Source organism: Pteropus vampyrus, unplaced genomic scaffold (assembly GCF_000151845.1).
Source record: "Pteropus vampyrus isolate Shadow unplaced genomic scaffold, Pvam_2.0 Scaffold336, whole genome shotgun sequence".
In the NCBI taxonomy this organism is placed as follows: Eukaryota; Metazoa; Chordata; class Mammalia; order Chiroptera; family Pteropodidae; genus Pteropus; species Pteropus vampyrus.
In genome coordinates, this window is record NW_011889117.1 from 2,126,414 (window position 1) to 2,147,247 (window position 20,834).

The following is a 20,834-nucleotide window of genomic DNA, read 5'->3' on the forward strand; positions in this document are numbered from 1 at the left end:
GGTGGTTATGGTTGCTCAACAATATGAATGTACTTAATGCCACTAAAATGTACACTTAAAAATGGTTAAAACGGTTAAAATTCTGTTATATATATTTTATAATAAAAAAATGAGATAGATCTAAATGTTCTGATGTGGAAGAATGCCCAAGACATATTGTTCAGTAAAAAAAGCAAGTTACAGTTAAGTGTATATAGTGTAACTTCCATTTGCATAAATATATAGGTGCTATGTATACACAGGTAATATCTGGAAAGACACCCAATTGACTATTAATACAGTTTTCCTCTGCGGCTAGGAAGTGGGTAGGATAGGAAAGGGGCTTTCTATTTTCTACTTCAACCACTTGTGTATGGCCTTATGAATTTTTTAAATGAGTATGCACTGCTTTTATAATTAAAGCCAAAAAAAAAAAGTGTGATTTGTCTGGCAGATGATACTATTTATGCATGTATGTCTTCCTCTCTCTAAGGGCACCAGGGGCTGAGAAAGTGACTGATTTGCCTTTGTCCATCCGCTCCATCCAGCTCCCCACAGCTCCCCACAGGCACTGAACAAATGCTGACTAATTGAATGATTTGACCATATTATATAGCGCCCTCTTTCCCTCACACAAACTAGGCATATTTGTTCTATTTGCCAATAAAGATGAGGAAATAAATACTAAGTGATAATGGCAGGCAACGACAGCCCCTGAAGCTTCCTTCAGAGGCTCTCACCAAAGCCTTTGTTGGGGGAAGCCACTGTTCTGCCTAAGGCTTCACAAATGATCTTACCTCATCATATCCCAAGATTGCTGCATAGAAATTATTTGTCATAACCGTCATGTTCTTCTTCAGGATATAGGGATTAACCTACAGAAACGAAATGGCAAAAACAAAAGTATGAAAGAAAGGAACAAACCAAAAAGTGGGATCTTTGGTTTTGAGCTGCCACACACTTGTAGTAGAAGAGAGGGTCAGAGGGTCCCTAACAGGTCAAACTGCCAGTCCGTCCCCATTTCCTTGATCTGTCAGGATTCTCCCCAGTTTGACAGGTTCTTTTAAGTTCTGATGCCAAATTACAAAAAGCAGTAACTCCATTTAATGAATTGAGCCCCAATCATGTGTCAAGGCTTTGTGCTAGATCCTACAAACCAGGGCCCCCCCTGTCTGTGGCCTGTTAGGAACCAGGCCACACAGCAGGAAGTTAGTGGCAGGCAAGCGAGTGAAACTTCATCTGTATTTGCAGCCACTTCCCAGCGCTAGCATCACCACCTCACCTCCACCTCAGAACATCAGGCATTAGATTCTCATAGGAGCACTGGTCCTTGGTGTCAAAAAGGTTGGGGACTACTGCTATAAACATGAAGTAGAAGAAACAGTTTCTTGACTGGAGGAGCAGACCATCTAGTATAGGAAAACAGACACGTAAAAACTACAGTTGACCCTTGAACAACATGGGTTTGAACTGTGCAAGTCCACTTAAACACAGATTTTTTTCAATAAGTACCTATACTGTTTCGATCCATAACTGGGAGTCTGCAGATGAGGAGAGCCAACTGTATGTATTGATCTATGCCATTTTATATAAGAGACTTGAGCATTCATGGATCTTAATATGTGCAGGGGGTCCTTGAATCCCATGTGAATACCAAGAGTAGTTAAGTTTTTGAGGAGTCAAAAGTTATATGAGGATTTTTGACTGAGCACGGGTTCGATGTCAGGTTGTTCAAGGGTCAACTCTAATTATCCTGCAATGTGTTGTCTCAAATTCTATTTCCAAAGTGGTGAGCCATAAATGAATTTTAAGACAAATATCTTTGCTTGGGGGAGCTGGGGAAGAAGAGTTCTGTAGGAGATAATGTTTAAGTGGACCTCAGAGGAGGAGGAGTCTGACAGGACAGAGTGAGGGGGAGAAGAGAGGACATTCTAGACGGAAGGAATAAGGTATATAAAGGTGCAGAGGCAGGAAAAAAAAATTGAGGAGTACCAGGGAGGGTGAATGGGCAGAAACACTGGAAAGACATGTTGGGTCCAGGTCAGGAAATGTCTTAGGAATCACTCGAAAGAGCTTGTAATAAAAGAACAGAAGAAGAAAATGAGAGAGGTGGAAAGAGGAGGGAGAAAGGCAGGACTCTAAGATGCTGAGGAGAAAGGGGGGACTCAAAGGTCGTGGAGGGCAGGAGAGAATAAGACGGGCTGAAGTGGTTAGGTAGTTTCTGTTAAGAGACTATTTTAGAAATGCAATTCCAGTGAGACCACTGAGACTCTGGTAGGATTCTTCTCAGAGAATGGCCAGGAGGGACTTCAGAGCCTAGAAGGCATTTACCCCACTGAATGTCTTGAATGGAGTAAACTCTGACCTCCAGACCTCTGGGAATATGACCTCCAGGAATATGCCTGAGGACAGGATCCAATTTTCATTCCTCTGGGATTGCAGCAGAAAGCCTGGTCTAATATGTAATATGTAGTAAGGACTCCCTGAATATTTAAACTGACAGGTTTTAGAGACAACCAAAAGTCATTTGGAACTTTATATGGAGAATAAGATTTGTGCTTAACAGCCCTCCCCGACCATGACCGTGACCGTGACCACCATCATCTCCTTCATTTACCGAGTACTTATTAAGGGCCAGGTGCTTTATGGACATCATCTCCTCTAATCATCACCAGAACTCAAAGAAGTCAATATACTATAGTCATGTTTTTATAGACATAGAAGACTGAGACTCAGACAAGTGAAGTGATTTGCCTTAGGTCCCACAGCAAATTAGTGATAAAGCTGAGATTAGCATCCAGGTCAGTCTGATTCCAAAGTTCATGTGCCTTACATTCTATCGGGTTTCTGCCTCCAGGAGGATAATTTTATTTTGGAACATAAATCAAAGATTGAGTGATTTAATCCCATGGTTTATAACTGGTCTCTAAAGAAGGGTAGAAAGGAGTGGTGAATTTAATCAGAAAACCTGAATTCAAGTCATAATTCTATTACGTGAGATGTAATCTTGGGTAAATCAAGTAACCTCTGAGTCTATTTTGTTGTCTTTTAAATGTCCTACACAAGGGCTGGTTTGAATTAGCATTTATTCATTCATTAATGCAACAATGTATGTTGAAAACCTTGGTAAACTGTAAAGTGCTCAGCAAATGCAAGGAATTATGAGTAAATATTTTCTAGTTTGTTTGCATAAAACTAAAACCAGTTCCAATACTTTATGGTTATGAATCATTTTCAAAAAAGAAGAGAAAATTGTGAAGCTCAAGACTGGAAAATGTGAGATTGGGTGTAGGCTGGCAGTACAATCCATGACCTTCCCCACCCCACCTTCAACCCAGGACAAATAAGCCATCCACCTTTCGTGTTCCCACAGCTCTGTCTACACTTCTCTCACTGGGTGCATAACATGGTTTAGAGTTGCTTATGTACCTGTCTCTCCCACTAGTCTGGTGAGCTACTCAAAGGATGTAAGGAACTCTGATTAATCTTGGCAACCCCAACACCCAGTCCAGGCCTGGCCCAGAGCAGGGTTTAAAACTGGCATGCTACTGCCTGAATCCTTACAAGCGCCTGAGTGCCACACATAGCATATTCTAGCCAATGACACCCATTTACTTATTGCTGAGTACCTTCCATGTTTCTGAAATTTCATATAATGCCCAACGTCTACTGAGCCATCTTCCAGGACAGGCTCAGGCAAAAGGAAGAGTCATGAAAGAAGCCAGAGCTAAAGTTAATTCCTTCTGCAGGTGGCACTACAACCCAGACCTGTTGATACTCATTTTGGGGCTCTTGCTACACCCACCATACTAGTTGTTCTCCTAATTTTCTAAGAAGAACCAGAGCCATAAACAGACAATGTCAGAAATGTCAAACAAAGGCAGGAGCATCTCTCAGAGGTAAACATTCGCTGAAACTGCTCACAGAGCTGGTTTATGTGTTTCATCAAACCAGCAGGCTTTAGAACTGGAAGGGCCCTCAGAAATAACCTAGCTCAATCCCTTTGAGGAAATGGTGAACTGAGACCCAAAAAAGAGTAACGACTTATCCAAGATCACACATCGAGTTAGTGTCAGGGTCAGTATTAGAATCTGATTTCTGGACGAGTGCTTTTCCTACTTCACCATCTATGGGGCACTTCCAGAGATTACCAACACATTACCCTGCAAACCTCGGGGTCTTGCTCTCCAGCAAGATCTATTTACATATGAACATACTTTCTCCTCTTGGGATGCACCTGCATTCTGGCTGGCTATTGCCCCGCAAGAATGGACAGCAAGAGTGGAATTCCTTATTAGCAAGGCTCCTCTACTTCCTTATCCTATATTCCACCTCTGGTGATTTGTAAGCTCTGAGAGATGGCAAGCTGCCACAGCTAGGAATGGTTTTCAGATATCATCACCCAGGCTGGATTAGATCATGAAAAGGGCCCTTCCCGGAAGAGGGTAGAAGCTCAATCAGTGCAGACACATGATCTGTAGGCAACAGGTGAGAGCATAAGTGAGAGCAGCTTCCTGAACTACTGGACTCACCCCTCGGGCCCTTCTATCCAGCCTAGAAGCTAAAGGGGGCTGGATATTCCCTCCGGTGAACCTCTGTTGAGATTTTATTCTCTCATTTCAGCTTTTGTTTGCTGGTGTACAGGTTCTGTGTCTCCACTGCTAGATCATCCTATATGGAACACCCTGCCCATGAATACACAGATGGACAAAACAGGAGAAACTCCCCCCAGATAGCATTGGGCTGTTTTCTTATTAAACTCTTATCCTTTCCATAATGCTTTGCTTTTTATAAAAACCCATACATACATACAGCACCACCACAAGGAAAAGGTTCCTTTTATATCAGTTACTCATATTTTCCCATTTATTTAAGCTATTAAAATTCATGCAGATATTTTATAAGCCATCAGGATTTGGTGACTGGTATTACTGAATGTTTAATAATAAACTAAACAGAAGAAATCAGAGGGTTAAATGATGACTGCAATTCCTGTAATGACTTAATTAAATTTTTATTGAGTATATAAACTATGATGTCATTTCTAGCCAACCATGGGCCTGCTTTCCCAGCATGTCACAGGGTGGGAGCACTCAATAGGAGGCTAGGCTAAATGAGCAGCAAGTCTCAGCTGAAATGGGGAGGGGAGCAAGGCTCATGTAACACACTCAATAAATTATCCGTTCATTTTTAAACAAAGTCCATGAGTTATAATATATTTGCCATGCACTTTTTATGACATAATAAAAATGTTACCTTAAGGATTACTTAACACATACTACAAATGTTATAGCAGAGGCAGGCACAAGGGGCAAAGAAAACAAACATGAGCAGGCCAGGGACGGGTCCTGGAGTTTACATCCCGGGGGAACAGCATAGTATATTAAAAAGGGAATGCAAAAAAAAGGGGGTGGGGGGATGCAAGAGTTCAGGGTTACTAATCAGCAGATTAATGAATGAGACAACCAAAAGGGAGCACAAGTAAAGCAATAATGAATCTTACAAGGTACATGTTTAATTAATGTAGTATTCTCAAGGAGAAATATTAGCTTTAAAGAGATGCCAGTTCATTTGAGGCCAATTCACTGCCCTCTTTCCCCTTTTTGCTGTTGTTGCCCTTAAAGACATTTATGTGACTGCTTAACAGAGGGACCAGATTATGTGGATAGGGGGACTGATGAAGGATCAAGTTTAAACTCCTCAACAAACTCTGCAAGGTTCTTTGTGATTTGTTCTTGGTAGTCTTTTCTGTCTCACGTCCTCCTACCTCCCAACTTTAACCCACCCTTCAGTCAGAGTAAAACTGTAAGCAATTTCCACAAATGTGTCATATTCTCTTACAGCCCTTCAGCATACTGCTGCTGGGAATCCTCCTTTCTTTATGCACTGGGATGCTAACTCCTTCTTATCCTCTAAGTCTCAGCTTACAAATTATATCTTCTACAAAGCAGCCTCTCTCTCCTGTCTACAGGTGCCGCAAAAGTGATCTGAGTCCAGAAACAGATCCCACAATTCACTGTTTACCATGTGCCAAGAACTGTGCTAAGAGCTTTAAACATATGGCCTTACTTAATCCTTCCCAACAACTCTGTAAGATGGGTACTGTTACCATCCCCACGTCAGAGAAAAGAAAACTGAGGTTTGGGAAGCTCAAAGTTACACAGCCGGGAAATAATGAGTCAAGATCAGGATACATCAGTAGTCTGACTCCAGTGCTTATCTCTGTTGGAACAAACACCTTCAATAATGTGGCTGCCCCTTTGTGTGCCCTACACCTCAAGCTTTCTGTAGAAGCAGGGCTAAAAAGTGCTAATGTGAGCTTAGGTAAACATAACTCAGAGAATCCCAATTCAAAAGGTGGCTAGAGATGGGCCACACAGATGTGTCATCAGTGGCTAATTACTAATACATCAAACATTTCTAGTATAGCTAAGCCTCACTCCTGGGAAAACTGGAGGAAAGTTGGTATAATAATGGTGTGGGAGGGGAGAATGGAAGAAGGCTGGAATGGACACCACAAGAACTGATGAGCATGAAGGTGAAAACAAGCTTTAAGGCTACTATCTTGAAGCAAAGTTGCTAACAATAGCAGGCTGATAAAATTTTGTTAGAATGAACGAATAATAAAGGGAGGCTAGAGGTGCTGACAGAAGCATAAGGAATACATCAAATTCATCATAAGGCTAAAATACGGTGCAAAAGATTACAGGTCAGGTTTTAGTTGTCTTTCTAGTAGCCAATAATGCCATCAGCACTGCTTCGCAGTAGCAACACCATGGTCCACAGTCACTGCATGGCAATAGGCTATGTGCACTGAACGTCAGCCAAGCTATTTAAATTTAATGCTAGAAATTAGTTCAGTGTGCAATATTATGTGAGATACACAGAAACAGGTGAGAGTAGACAGAGAGAAAAGGGACATGGAGAGACCAAATACACAAATGCGCATGTAACTCATTTACTTGCATTATGACTAAAAGATCCACGGAGGGTCTTTCAGCAATGATTATAAAATGCAACAAATAAAACGAATTTACCTGTGTATGTGTGTGTGTGAATGAGTGCCTGTGTATATTAGAGAAGGTACATGGTTGGCAGGCAGAAATGCAGAACCAGTAGCTTTAATTTCTGAATGATCACAAAGTATAGGAGACTTTTCCTTAGGGCTGGAAAGCAGCCAATTAAGAGACCACTACCCTTGGAAATTACAGTTATTTACCCACTTGACAAGGCATTCGAATGTTATCAGTCAGGCCATAATCATGCTGAAATGAAGCTGATGAATTACATTAAGGTCTGGAGAAGATCAAACTATCGCACCAATTTAATTTTCTTCTTTGCAGGACGTATAGGAAAGAGGAAGATAAGAGCTATAACCTACTGTGATTTCTGAAGTTTTTGATTGTATCCCACAAGACAAGTCTCACACATACTCCAGTTAAGAGGGGTCAATATTAACTTCAAAGAGTCACTGTTTTAACAATAGCACTGTTGGCGCCAAGTCCTAAAGGAAACAATTCTTGGCGGTCTCCATAGGAAATCTGCACTGATAATAATTATGATAGAGATAGTGGTAACGATGAGCATACATCTCATTTGATTTGATAATGTTTTCATGTATATGATCTTATTTGTGTCTCACCACCATATCTTGCCCTCAGGAGCTCACAGACTCACTGCTACTTTTGTCCCAATTCTATAAACAAGGGAAACAGAAGCAAAAATGTTAAGTGACTTGCAGCAAAGTCACATCCCTGCTTGTGATAGTCTCTAAACCTAGTGTCTTCTCCATACTGTCACAACTTTCTGCTTCTGATGACCATCATTTTTGATGTGACCATCAGAAATGGAGAGTCAGACAAGCAAAAAGCTAAAATTGTTAATTTTAGTATGTTAGAAAACAAGACGCAAAAATCTGAATTGTTGAAAAATTATCCTAGAAATAAGATGCGATTCAACAGGATCAAATGCACAGTAGTATGTCTAGACCAAAATAAATAAATAGGATGAAAAAGGATTTGACTAGGTAGACATACTAAAGTCTCAGAGCAAGTCTCCCTGATCATGAGCTTATATATGAGAAATGTGAAAAGGCAGTCATAACTGAACATGTTAAAAGAAACACCACAGACAAAGGTCAAATTTTGGTCTTTATTATTATAAGAGTCTTTGTTTTAGCTACCATACTTAAGAATAGAGAAACCAGAGAAATTTCAAGGAAGGATGTCAGATAGGTATGGTCACATTGTGTTGATACTGATCACAAGCCAGGGCATTCAAGATTCTACAGCCAATAAAAATACCCAAAGGCTGTTCCATGGGTTGCCCTGGTTGCATCCATCATCAACCTCAAGGGATCAGTAGATCTTAGAGGTACTCTGATACTGAGGTGAATATCACTCATTGTCTCTGCATCCCTTCCTTAGGACTGGGACCTACTCCCCAACTCCATATGAGTTGACAGGCTGCTGATCCTAGAACTTTGTCTCCTCATCACAGAGGTGGGCACAGAGTCCAAACTAATCTAATCAGACTCTCACCTCCGAGTAGAGCTATCCAAAGATAAAAGGCAGCTGAAGTTGGATTATCTCAAAGAGACTGTACTAAGTTCCTGTTCCTAAAACTAGGATCCCTAAGCTTCCTTCCTGAGGCCTACTGATAAACTATCCTTTCCATTCTGTGAGCTTTGTTACCCTCCAATACATTCCCCTGTTTGCTTAAATTAGCAGAAGTCAGTCTCTGTTGCTTACAATCAATGGATATACTATCATTCATTAATTTCATAAAACCTCTCCATAATAACATAATAACATGAGCTAACATTTGTGGAATACCTACCATGTGCCAGCAATTGTATTATAACCTTTATATGTGTTATCTCTTCAATCTTCACAATAACCCTAAAAAAAGGGTGTTATTATCCTCATTTTATAGAAAAGTCATCACCTTATTTTCTGTGAAGCCTTTCAAGTCCTCCAAAGCTTGTTGCTTTCTCCTTCTCTAGTTTTTAATATTTCTACCAGGAAAACTTACTGTACTATTTTATTTTATTTATTTATGATTTTTACTTCTACAGCACCTGGTATTCTTAGGTGGTCTCCCATCCAAATACTAACCAGGCCCAACCCTGCTTAGCTTCCGAGATCAGATGGGATCGGGAGTGTTCAGGATGGCATGACCGTAGACTACTGTACTATTTTAATAACCTGTTTATAAGCTGTGTACCACTCCCCCACTGCATTAGACTGTGAGCTCTTTGAGGGCAAAGATGGCATATGACCGTATAAGGAATCAATATAATATTTCTTGTTGTAATTACCTCTTGTATTATTGATGCCCATGTACTTTTACAAATATCAAGAAAGTGCCCTGAGTACAAGGATTTGGGGAGGGGTTGAGCAAGTATGTGTCCATGCTGCTGCTGTTTTTATGGTTTTCAAACACAACTCTACTCTGAGAGGGCCCAACTCCTGTCCTTTTAGTCTGTCCTCACATGGCCTCTGAAACCCCACACCCCTCTAAAATCAATCTCTTCCATGAAATAAGTTTCAAGACTACCTCTAGTTTTATTACTACCATCTTGCTAGAGTTCTAGATTTAAAAGACTTATACATCAGTTTGAAGTAAAAAGGGGAACTTCTGATTGAACAGAGAAAGGACTTGGAGACTGCAAAGATAAGAAAACATGAAGAGGACAACTGAGTTTTTCTCTGTCACTGGTCTAACAAGATAATAGCCAACTTACTCTCTGCAGTGAACAGGTTAGACAATTAAACAGAGCTTTGATCCTTGCCTTATAACAAATGCTAAGAAAGAATAATTAGGAAACTTCCTAAGAAATGCCATTCTGCTCATAATTCCAAGTTTAAGAAAGGGCTTATGTCCTGCTAACAAGTGCCAGTGCATGAAAGTTTTGGTCAGGCTTCGGTTTTCTGTTGTTTAACACAAGATTTGGAAAGTGAAAACAGTTTATTAGTGGTCACTAATGGCCAATAATCAAGGTAGAATCAATTAGCAAAACAACTGAAGTCGAAGCAAAGGATAATGCCATTCATATCTACTAGAATGGTTATAATTTTTTTTTTAAAGATAAATAAGCATTGGCGAGGATGTAGAAAAACTGGAACCATCATGCATTGCTGGTGAGAATGTAAAATGGTATAACTGCTATGGAAAACAGTTTGGTGACTTCTCAAAAGGTTAAACACGGAGCTACTCTCTGACTGATCCAGTAATTCCACTCCTAAATATATATCCAAAAGAACTGAAAGCTGAGACTGAAACAGATGTTTGTACATCAATGTTCATAACAGCATCATTTACAACAGCCAAAAGGTAGAAACAACCTGAGTGTTCATCAAGAGATAAATGAATAAACAAAATATGGTATATATATACAATGGAACATTACCTAGTCATGAATTTTTGATATATGCTACAGCATAGATGGACCTTGAAAATATTACTTAGTAAAATAAGTCAGATATAGAAGGACAAATATTGTGATTCTACTTATATGAGGTACCTAGGATAGGCAAATTCATAGACAGAAAGTAGAACAGAGGCTACCAGCAGCTGGGGGAGTGGAAATGGGGGAGTTATTTAATGTGTACAGAGGTTTTTGTTAGGGATGATGAAAAAGTTTTGGGGATAGTAGTGATGGTTTCAGAACATTGGAATGTATTAAATGCCACCAAACTGTACACTTATAAATGATTAAAATGATAAATACTATGTATATTTTACCAAATAAAATTCCAATTACAAATGGTTCTTCTCCCACAAATATTTCAATCTATGACTTACCCATGTATATATATTAAAGTTTCTTTTATGATACTTATCCCATTCTGAGTAGTGATATCATGAAGTAATTTATGCTCCTTGCTAGAACCATACACTGTCTGGGTGCAGAATTCTACATTGCCTTGCACATGTTTAATAAGCACGTATTGAGCGTCTACCATATTCTAGGCATCGTGGTACATGATGGAGGTAAAAGACGAACAAAACACAGTACCTGCCCTCAAGAAGTTTGTAATCTCATGTGAAAGATACCGCACACCAACGATTAAAACATTTAGCATACTGCATGTAAAAAATGGCAATGGTGAGTCTGGAGGCTAAAAGGCTTCAGGGATGAGGCAACATTTATTATGCTGCGTATTAAGTGGTGAACAGGAATTAGAACTTTTTAGGCAGAAAGAATGGTATGTGCAAAGCCACAGAGAGGTGAATAAGATAGCATTTTTGGAGGAAATTCTGTAACAAAGAGCTCATGATGGGAAAAAGGAGAAGGTAGAGTTCGAAATGCAGTTTGTGTTTGATTTAAATGGCCTTAAATGCCTCATGAAGGAAAGACAAGAATTCTAAGACAGGGAAGTTGCATGGACAGATTTATTTTCAAAAAGTAATGCTACAAGTACAGACCATGAAGCTGGGGGAAGGACCAGAGGCAGGGATACCAAAGGAGGCTACTGTCATGGCTCAGATGAGAGTTGATAAGGAACTAAATTAATATAAGTGGCAAGAGGAATAAAGAGGAAAGAATGCTTTCAAGAGAAATGTCTACAGCAGGAGCCACAGGGTATGATTATCAAGTGGATGTATGGGAGAAAAGGTATGGCCATGCCTTGCACATAATCAGACTGCACTGAATGCTAGCTGAAGAAAGAATTCAACAGTTATATGCAATAAGCTGATGACTTTCTGACCCTGGCAGCACTAAGCATAGACAACCAGTCTTGTAGGGTTTTAGCAATCACCGTGCCCTCAATGTCTCCTATGTTGTGGTAATGGAAAATCTTACTTGGACAAGATGTAATATGAGCAAGATGTGTATTCAGCTTGAGCCCGGCAGGCATCTCCAGTAGAGCAGGAGTATAGCACACCAGGTCTAAGCCCCTTTTCCAGTAATTTGTTTACGACATGTCAGTGGATATCACTCCCCTGGATCTTTTGAATTCTACCTGCAGCCATGAGAACTGACTACTGTCAGCAAGAAGATGCGGACACACCTTAGCTTTCCAGAGACACTTGCAGGCTCCCAATTGCACCCTGGACCTCATGACCACATTTATGAGCGCAGAAAAGCTGCAGGCACAACTTTGCTTTTTTAATGATTTTCTATTAAATTTACACAGACTGGGGACAGTGGAAAATTACAGGATGCATGGGATGTGTGTTCCCCATCAATACTGGCCATCGCAAACATATAAACATACAAGCCAAATAGTGGAAAATGGATAATTAACAAGTTAGTGAGCTCTCTGCTGATGGAGCCTGGGCATTGTCATTTGTCCTGAGTGCTGAGGATCTAAACAACCTAGAGGACCTAGAGGCAGCACTGAGCTCACTGATACCAGCCAGAGTCCTTTCCCACTCAGTGATTTCAAGACAGGTATCATATTGCCTGGATAGCAACATTTTCTCAGAGGATCCAAAATCTAGCCCCTTCCTGATATTGAGATGCCTAGCCCTTTCATCAAATAGCTCCACCTTCTCTCTCTCTGCAGTAATGGGGAGCAAAAGAGATGGGCCACCCTAATGAAATGAATCATATATGTTAACTGGTGACTCCAGCTGGGCAGAGGAGGTCAGAACAAAGTCTATAGCTCCAAAGAGTAAAGTGGACGTTTCTATTCTTCTCCATGGGTCAAAGAATGCTTATCTTTCACTGACGATTCCTTACTGCTTACTGTACAATTTCCACAATACTGACCCTGTGGTAATCTGAGAAAGAGACTGTTCCCTGTGGTAAAGATGAGGAAACAAGGCTCAGAAAGGTCAAGGAACTCTCCCAATTATCGCTCAGCTCACAGATGGTTGAGATGTTCACAAAAACAAGGTCTTCTGATTCCTAGTCCAACATCCCTTTAAGGCTCAAACAGAATTGCCATTCAGCTGATATCTTACAGAATCCTGTAGAAGTATCTGGAGAATGGCTGAGCCTAGATTCTGGGTTGGAGTGATACAATCTCTCCTGCTTGAGTAATGAGGAGGCAAGAGTGACAGAAGGCATGATGTTCAGATACTCCCTGAAAACAGAATGGGCACTTGGCCTTATGAGCTCTGACAGTGGCACCATCTCTCTAGGATAATTTTTTTTGTCCTCTTTTTTTTCAGTAAAATATTCTTAAAAGGGTAAACGTTTTATCTAAAGGAAAAAGGAAACTTGATTAGAATAGTGTATTTGTTTAAAAAGATGCTCTCTCTAGTGATTTGTCCCACCCAGATTCAAGTCCCACCCAGAACTAAGAAACGCTCTTGAAATCTAAGTAAATTCTGGGCCCAAGAGCTCTATTTCCCCACTTTGTGACTCTGAAAAGACAAATCTCTAAGTCTTAGTTTTTCCATGAAAACGATGCAAAATTGCCTTTCCTTTTACTCTTTACATTATCATGAGATAAAAATGCTGAATAATAAATAATAAAATTAATAGCAGCAAACATCTATCTAACCCTCAAGCACTGTTCGGAGTCTCAAATGTGATAACTCATTTAACCTCCACAATGCTGTAAGCTAAGGTGGGTACTATAGCTATCCCTATTTTACAGAGAGGAAACTGAGGAACCTTTAGAGATTAAGGACCTTGACCAAGGTCAAAAGGTCACATCACTGGGATGGACCTAAGCCCAAAATGTCTGGCTTCAGTGTCCAAGGACTCTCAATTGCTGTGATACTGCCTGGGAAAGGAGTTTACAAACCCAACCCGCTCCTCCACCTGAGAAGTAGGCTTGGCAGTCTTCAGTACCTGGGGGCTGCCTAGTCTTCTACACCATTTTGCCATCACTCTTAGCCCTGTTCTGGGAAAGTTTCTCAAGAAAGTTTCCAGAAAGAAAAAACAAAACAAATAGGTGAGTTCATATCTTACTTGCTCGTCCATTTAGTTTGGAACTTAACCTAGGAAAGAGTCAACTGCATTTCTCTTCTTGGCATAATTCAGATTGTAAGCCCTGTAAGATCACTTCTCTCTGGTGTACTCTCTATCAGTAGCATTGAGGGATTAGCATGTAGTAAAGGACAAAAATGTCCCTTGAATAAATAAATGAATGAGTGAAATAATCCTTAATAGAGCCATACAAATTAATAATGCTACTGGACCTAGAAGGAAAAAAAATCAATAAAGCCTTCATCATTCAACAAATGTACATTCAGTGCTAATTACGCACCAAGCACTCTTCTAGGAGCTGAGGCTACAGCAGTAAGTAAGAGACATCCTGAGCTCTTAGAGCTAACATTCTAGAAAGAGGATGAGACACAATAAGCAAAATAAAATATATAGAATGTTAGATGATAATTTAGTGCTACTGCCCTAATCCTGTCACTCAAGGTCTTTAAAATGAGAACTTCCCAGGGCTGTGGTGTACAGATGTGGGGATAGGTGGTCTTTAAAATGAGAACTTCCCAGGGCTGTGGTGTACAGATGTGCGGATAGGTGGGAATCTGTTGCTGCTAAAGCAGCGAAGCACTGATATGAAAATAGGAGAAACTGCTCAGGGACAGAACCAAGGACAGATGACGGAAGACTGACTATAAACTCCTAGAGGAAAAGACCATGTTTTGGTCCCATCTGTATCTCCAGCACAGTCCCTGGCACACAGCAGGTACTGAGTGAACACTTCATGGTGGTACAGAGCATTTGGGAACTATAAGGAAGAATGGGAAGCCTCATGCCTCTATATATATCACTCTGCTTTGCATCACCATGCTGGATGAAAGGGTCAGTGGGATAGCTGAGGAAAATTGATAAAGAAAATATTATTCAGATTATGTTTTACCCATATACATAGCCCACATGTCTCAATACGCAGTCAATTTTTGAAGGATTATCTTTACTTCTATTCCACCCTTGGAGCCCTCTTGCAATGCAATAAAACTACTTGTTGAATCGAGAAGCATTATGCCTTGCTCTGTGTTGGGCCTGGAGGAGGTTACTTGAGGATGCCCCATAATCCTTGAACTTAAGAAATTTATAATAGTATTGGTAGAATAAAACACAAATGTAAACCTGGAGTAGTTAGGGAAGATTTCAGGAGGGAGTCAGTAGAATATGGACAGGCAGAGACTGGAAGAAAAGTTCTGCAGGTAGAAAATAAAATGATGGTGAATCACAGACAGCCTTGAAGACAAGTTAAGGGGTATGATGCACATCTAGCAGGCACCAAGGAGCTATTGTGGGTTTCTGCGTGATGAGTACTTGATATAAGTGTCTTTAGAAAGATGAGCCAGGCTGTTGAATGATTTGCAGGATGGATCTGAGATAAAAAGGCAGGGGAGCCAGTGAAGACGCTGACAGTGAATTTAGGTCAGGATTTGATATGTGTATCAGTAAGACAGCTGAAGTCCTGCTAGTGGTTTTTTACCTGTTTTTTTTTTTTTAAAGTGGTTTTAAGTGTTTTAAAGAAGAGCTACTTGTAGTTCGTCTCGCTCCTTTGAAAACCAGACCTATTACACTTACGGCTCGTATCACTGCCACTCAGAAATGAACAACTAAACAGATGGCAATCAACATGGAGGAAGAAGTCCCTCCTTTCTAGCTAGGCCCCTACAGGTCTAACTAACCCCACAGGGTCATTCGCCCAGAATTTTAGGGAAACAACAGGAAAGAGGAGTATTATAGCTGCCTCACCAATGGATTCAGAAATACTCACAGCACATCCAGGGCAGCTGCAATCACTGTCTGGCTCTACTGTATCCTGGATCTGACCCCTAGGTTCCATAATTTTTTCACACAGCCATCCAGTTCTTAGCAGAGCCACTGCCTCCTAGTAATGCCCATTGAGGGGCTAAACTCATAAGAGAAAGGAGCAGACAGATGCCTACTCTGTGGTAGAACACAGAGTGAGGGGCGTCATTAACCTTGCATCACTTCAAGAGCTCCTCACAGAGCTACTGCAATCACTCCCTTTTCTGAACACACTATTTACAGAAAGCCCTCATTAAAATGCAAATGTTATCTGACCATTAAACCATTATCTTATTAGCATCCATTAACAATTAAATATAAATTAGTTTATAGGTGAGAACCCACTCTAGAAAATGAGGGTCGGGATGGACTCTCTAAGTTCATTCATTCAATTCACTAAGATTTAATGAAAGCCAGTTATGTACTAAGCACTGTGCTAGACACTGGAACTGACCTTAAGAGAAAAAGGTCAGAAAAGGTCCGTCTGTAAGATAGAAAGACAAAATGAAGGGCATGTATGGTAGCTCTAGGGAATGGCAAAGTTCATAGTATAATGTAATGAAAAGAGTAACAGAATGAATCGACATGAGTTTAGTCTCTGCTCTGCTACTAATATGTGACACTGAACAAACCATGTGTTTTGCCAGGATCAAGTGTCTTCAACTGGAAAGGGGTGAATTAGGATCATTATTGCGGCTATCAAGCTTCAAAGAGATTGCTGGTCATTGAAATGGCACAAAATATAAACACTGACTGCTATGCAATTCTGACCAGCTAGGGCTAGCCCTGACTGGGGCTTCCTGCCATCAGCCAGAGCAGTCTGGACTTCCTTTAGAAATTTCAGGGGTCACCACCAAGAGGGATTCTTCTAACATCCATATCTACCCACTGCTTCACACCAGAAAACTCTAGCATGTTCTGAACCCTGCATTTGTCCCCAAACCATTCTAATCTCTTCTGGGCCTTTGAGATGAAGACAAAAGGAACAGGGCCAATTCTTCAGGGCTACAGGGCAAGAGAGGCTTGGAAAATAAGTAGGAAGTCTGCAAACTGCTGTTCACTTCTATAAATTCTACCCTGCATTGGAAAATTCTTTTCTCAGATTTTTCGTACAAGCTTGAAGGTCTGTTAGAAATAACCTGGTCCAGGTTCTTGATCTGAGTCTGCTGATTAGTGGTGGATCCCAGCCATTAGAAGAGACCCTACTCTTCCATACCCAAGACTAGTGAGCGGTTTTTCAAACTTCCCATCCTCTCCTTCCTCTAGAGGGAGGCTCTTTGGCAGACAACTCAGCCCAGGACCTAACGCACAGCAGACAATAAACATTGTCTGTATCTGAAAGAGAAGAAGTATGGCCATAAATATACATACCCAAAATACCAAAGATGAAGTTTACTTGATATCCAAAGAATCTTAGCAAAAGGGTATGGGACAAGGATGAGAAGTAGAAGTGTGGGAGACACTTGAAGGTCCCTGAGCACTTAATGGGAATTGTCTCTTACTTCCCCCACAATCATGCACACACCACCAGTTTGCTGATTCTTAACCCCAGCAGCTGAACTGCTCACAGCCCAGAAAAGGGGCAACACACAGTTTACACCTTTTATTATTCTGATAGAAATTTCTCTCTTGAGAGCAGAAAGGGGTCAAAAGTCCAAAACCAAAAATATATATCTTTATAAGTCAGAGCAAAGAAGCATTAAAGCAGTTATTAAAAAAAAAAAAAAGCCTCAGTGAACAGAGCAGAGTAGGAGGTGTTAGAAAACTCACTCCAAGTAATTTATTCGCTGGGAACCACAAAGGGCTTTCCCAAGAACAGCAAAAACACCATTAATTTCCCCAGTACCTTCCTTTCAAAGGGCTCCAAACACTTCACACATATCGTTTTAAATTGTCCTCAAAGGCTCCAAAATAAGGGGTTATTATTTCCCCAGATTTCAGATGGAGAAACTAAAACTTTCATGCCTGCCCTGCCGTCCAAGTCATCCTAACAGATTCGGCCAACAATGACTGAGTGCCTGCTATGCATATGACCCGGGCTAGGGGGAACAGGAGATACAAAGATGAAAGAAAGATATAATCTCCGTCCTCCAGAAAGTCAGAATCCAGTCCAATCCAGTGGGTTATGAGAAATGTACAAATAAATCCTTTTAAAACAAGGCAGCCTATGTCAGGTGCCACAGAAAAGGTCCAAATATAGTACCTATATTATCAAGTGCCTAAAATATTCCAAGCAATATGCTAAATCTTTACTAGCATCATATTGTTTAAGTTACACACTATGTGTGGCTTATTTTTAGAGGAAGGAATGGAGACAATGAGAGGTAAAGAAACTTGCCCAGGGTCTCAAGGCCATACTATGGCAGAGCAGAGATTAGAACCCAGGTCTCCCTGGCTCCAAAGCCCATGCAATGGAAGGTAACTGCCTGGGAAACTAAGTGCTGGCCTTTGGACATTTTAGCACTAAGTGCCCACATCTTATAGGTGAACAGCAGAACACAGGAGCCCTCACTAAATTGGGGGGGGAATGGCCTATTTCCCGGGCCCAAAATTGCATATATATGTACTAATTTGGATTCTCTGTCATAGGGACTGTCCTTGTGGATCAAGAAGCCAAAGGTAAGTATCTTCCAAAACAGGAGAGAGCAAAGAAGGGCTGAAAGGTTCTGAGTACTTCTTGTTCTACTAGTGGGCACTAAAAAGTGGATCAGGGCCAGAGGGTGCGGGGGGCCTCTGGCTGGCTGGAATAGAAGATCATGGCATGGTGGTCATGGTATACATACATCATAGTGGTCATGGTATACATACATGCCAGCAGAGCATCTTTTTCTCAGAGCTGGAGTGGAACTCCTGCACAGGAAGGAGACCCTTGCCAGAGATTCCTAAAGAAGGGCCTAGCTTTGGTGACAGCTCTGCAGAGCTCATCTGGTGTGGATAACCTTTGTCTCTTTTGCCAAGGCTCCATTTTGGAAGCCAAGGAAGAAAAGTACCAGATTTAGAGGAAAAATAGCTTGTAGGGCAGCAGGCCACCATCTCCAGACCAGATAAGTCACAGAGAGCATGGTTGGGACTGAGGAATCCCCAAGTTTCAATGAGAGCTAGGTTAATAAACAGCTCTATTTTAAGCCCACAGGACATGAGTCTGTTGGAGGAAGAAGGTACTCCAAATCCTGAGAGCAAAGTTGAGATTGGAACTAAGGAAGCCCAATCACCAGTCTAGCATTCTTCTCAATTGTTTTCAAATCTTAATTTCACCCTAAGAAAACAACAACAACAACAAAAACGCTTTGATGGAGCCAGATATTTCTGTGTATTATTATCTCATGTAACACAGTGACTTTGCTCCTATCAATGGATGAGTTAGTCATTAGTTCAGTAATTTATTACTTATATTCTATCTACTTCTAAAAAAAGGTTCAGGTTGCCTTATAATAAAAGTCATGTGGTAAGGCCAAAACAGCAAAAATTTTAAAATCAGATCTAGATTTGTGAATTACTATGGTGGCCACAACCAAGTCCTTTAACCTTTCTGCCCCTCAGTTCTACACTGCAAAATGGGGACACTCTCACCTCTAATTGTAAGGATAAAATGAGATGATGTCTGAAAAAAATGCCTGGAACAGAGTTTGGTCCAGAGTATGTACCTCAACCAAAACAGAAGTGAAAAAAAAAAAAAGAGTTCAGTAATAAAGTGTGTGTGAGAGAGAAAGGGAATAATGAAAATTATATCAAAAGATCTAAAGAGAAGCTCTGTTCTTTCTGGCAGCCATGCGACAAGGAAGCAGGATTGTAATACCATTCTCATTGTCAAATAAAGGGAAGCATATAAGTTCATCAGGGCAGAGAAAGTTCTTAATTCTAAATACAGAGGCTCATATATATACTAGCAAATGTGAATTTGCACACACATTCACATGTACGCACGCTTATACCATTTCTCTCTCCAACAGGAACAGGGCAAACAGCTCTCCAGAGCCCTGCTGCCCCTCTGACACCACACTACTGCTGTGCAATGAAGCACTTCAACAGTTAAAACATTTTTGTGCCAATATTTTAAGAGTGCAGAAGGTTCCAAATTACATGTAAAATAAACAATGCCAGACTGTGAAAACTCTTGGCTGCAACGTTCTCTGATGTTAACAAGAGTTTCTTTATTACTGTAACCTTTCAGAAGTGAATAAAAATTATTTCTCTGCCCTAGTTTTGCCCTCCAGTAAAAGAGAAGAGAACAGTGACCATGGAAAGAGCTGTACAATGACCTCTCATGAAGGCTAGGAGGCTGGGAAGGGGGCAGTTTAAAACACAAAGCTTTCCATATATGCTTCTAGTCAAAGGTTAGAAATTTAGTTTGTGCTGATCATATTGTAAAATTTTATGTTCCTAATGTTTTTATGTAACTAAAACTCTCAAGGGACGAGAGGGCATTTGTAAGAGTCCAAACTAAGCTGGTGCTATGGAGAAAACCCAAATCTTGACCAAAGCTCCTTAGTCAGTGAACCTCCTTAGAAATTGAGTCTGAAGTCTCCTTAAGAAACAGGGAAGAAGAACTATGGGTGACCAAGACTTAGATAAAATATGTTAGTTTGCAGACCTTTTTAGTCAATGAGTCTGCAAACACTGGACACAGAAGGATCTCAAAATGGAGTTAGTCTGGATAAAGAGAGAGTCTGCTTTCACCATGGCAAGAAAACAAGGGGCAAAGTCACCAAACAAAGGCAAACATGCTTTGTCCTCTCACACCACTCTGCCTTTACCCACACTGTTCCTCTGCTGGGGATGCTCTTCTTGTCTAGCAAGCATTTACCTGAAAAGGTACAACCCAAATGTCATCTACCCCAAGTTTTTCTCCTCTGAGCCTTTTCAGAAATTTTTAAATACCATAATCTCTTAATACTATAATCACTTGTTTATATATTTGTCTTCTCCTACTACACTCGGGAGTCTAGGACAGAATCTTTGTCATCTTTGTATCTCCAGTGCTTAGCAGAGTACCTGGAAGCTAGCAGGCCACAGTAAAATGAATGGATAGATGGGTAAAACCTTGTTTGTGTCTGGGAACAGGAATCAGACAGAGAATGATGAACTGCTAAAAAAACAGAACACAAGCTCTGGGATTTAATACAAGGCTAGCTTTTCAGACTTTCACAGAGCTGCAGAATGTTAAGTC

General features: G+C 40.6%; 1 protein-coding gene and 1 non-coding gene across 4 annotated transcripts in view; both read right to left on the bottom strand.

Moving 5' to 3' along the window:
- The window catches only part of LOC105304308 (ubiquinol-cytochrome-c reductase complex assembly factor 1), an 86,974-nt gene that overhangs the window by 10,701 nt on the left and 55,439 nt on the right, over positions 1–20,834 (bottom strand). For all 3 annotated transcript variants that reach the window (XM_023522239.1, XM_011378321.2, XM_011378320.2), the window contains one exon: positions 777–854. In XM_023522239.1, coding sequence (XP_023378007.1) covers positions 777–854 — 78 coding nt within the window. The remainder of the gene's footprint in view (positions 1–776; positions 855–20,834) is intronic.
- On the bottom strand, positions 9,047–9,165 carry LOC111730838. The gene has a single exon (XR_002776841.1). It is a non-coding gene; the product is annotated as a 5S ribosomal RNA (ribosomal RNA).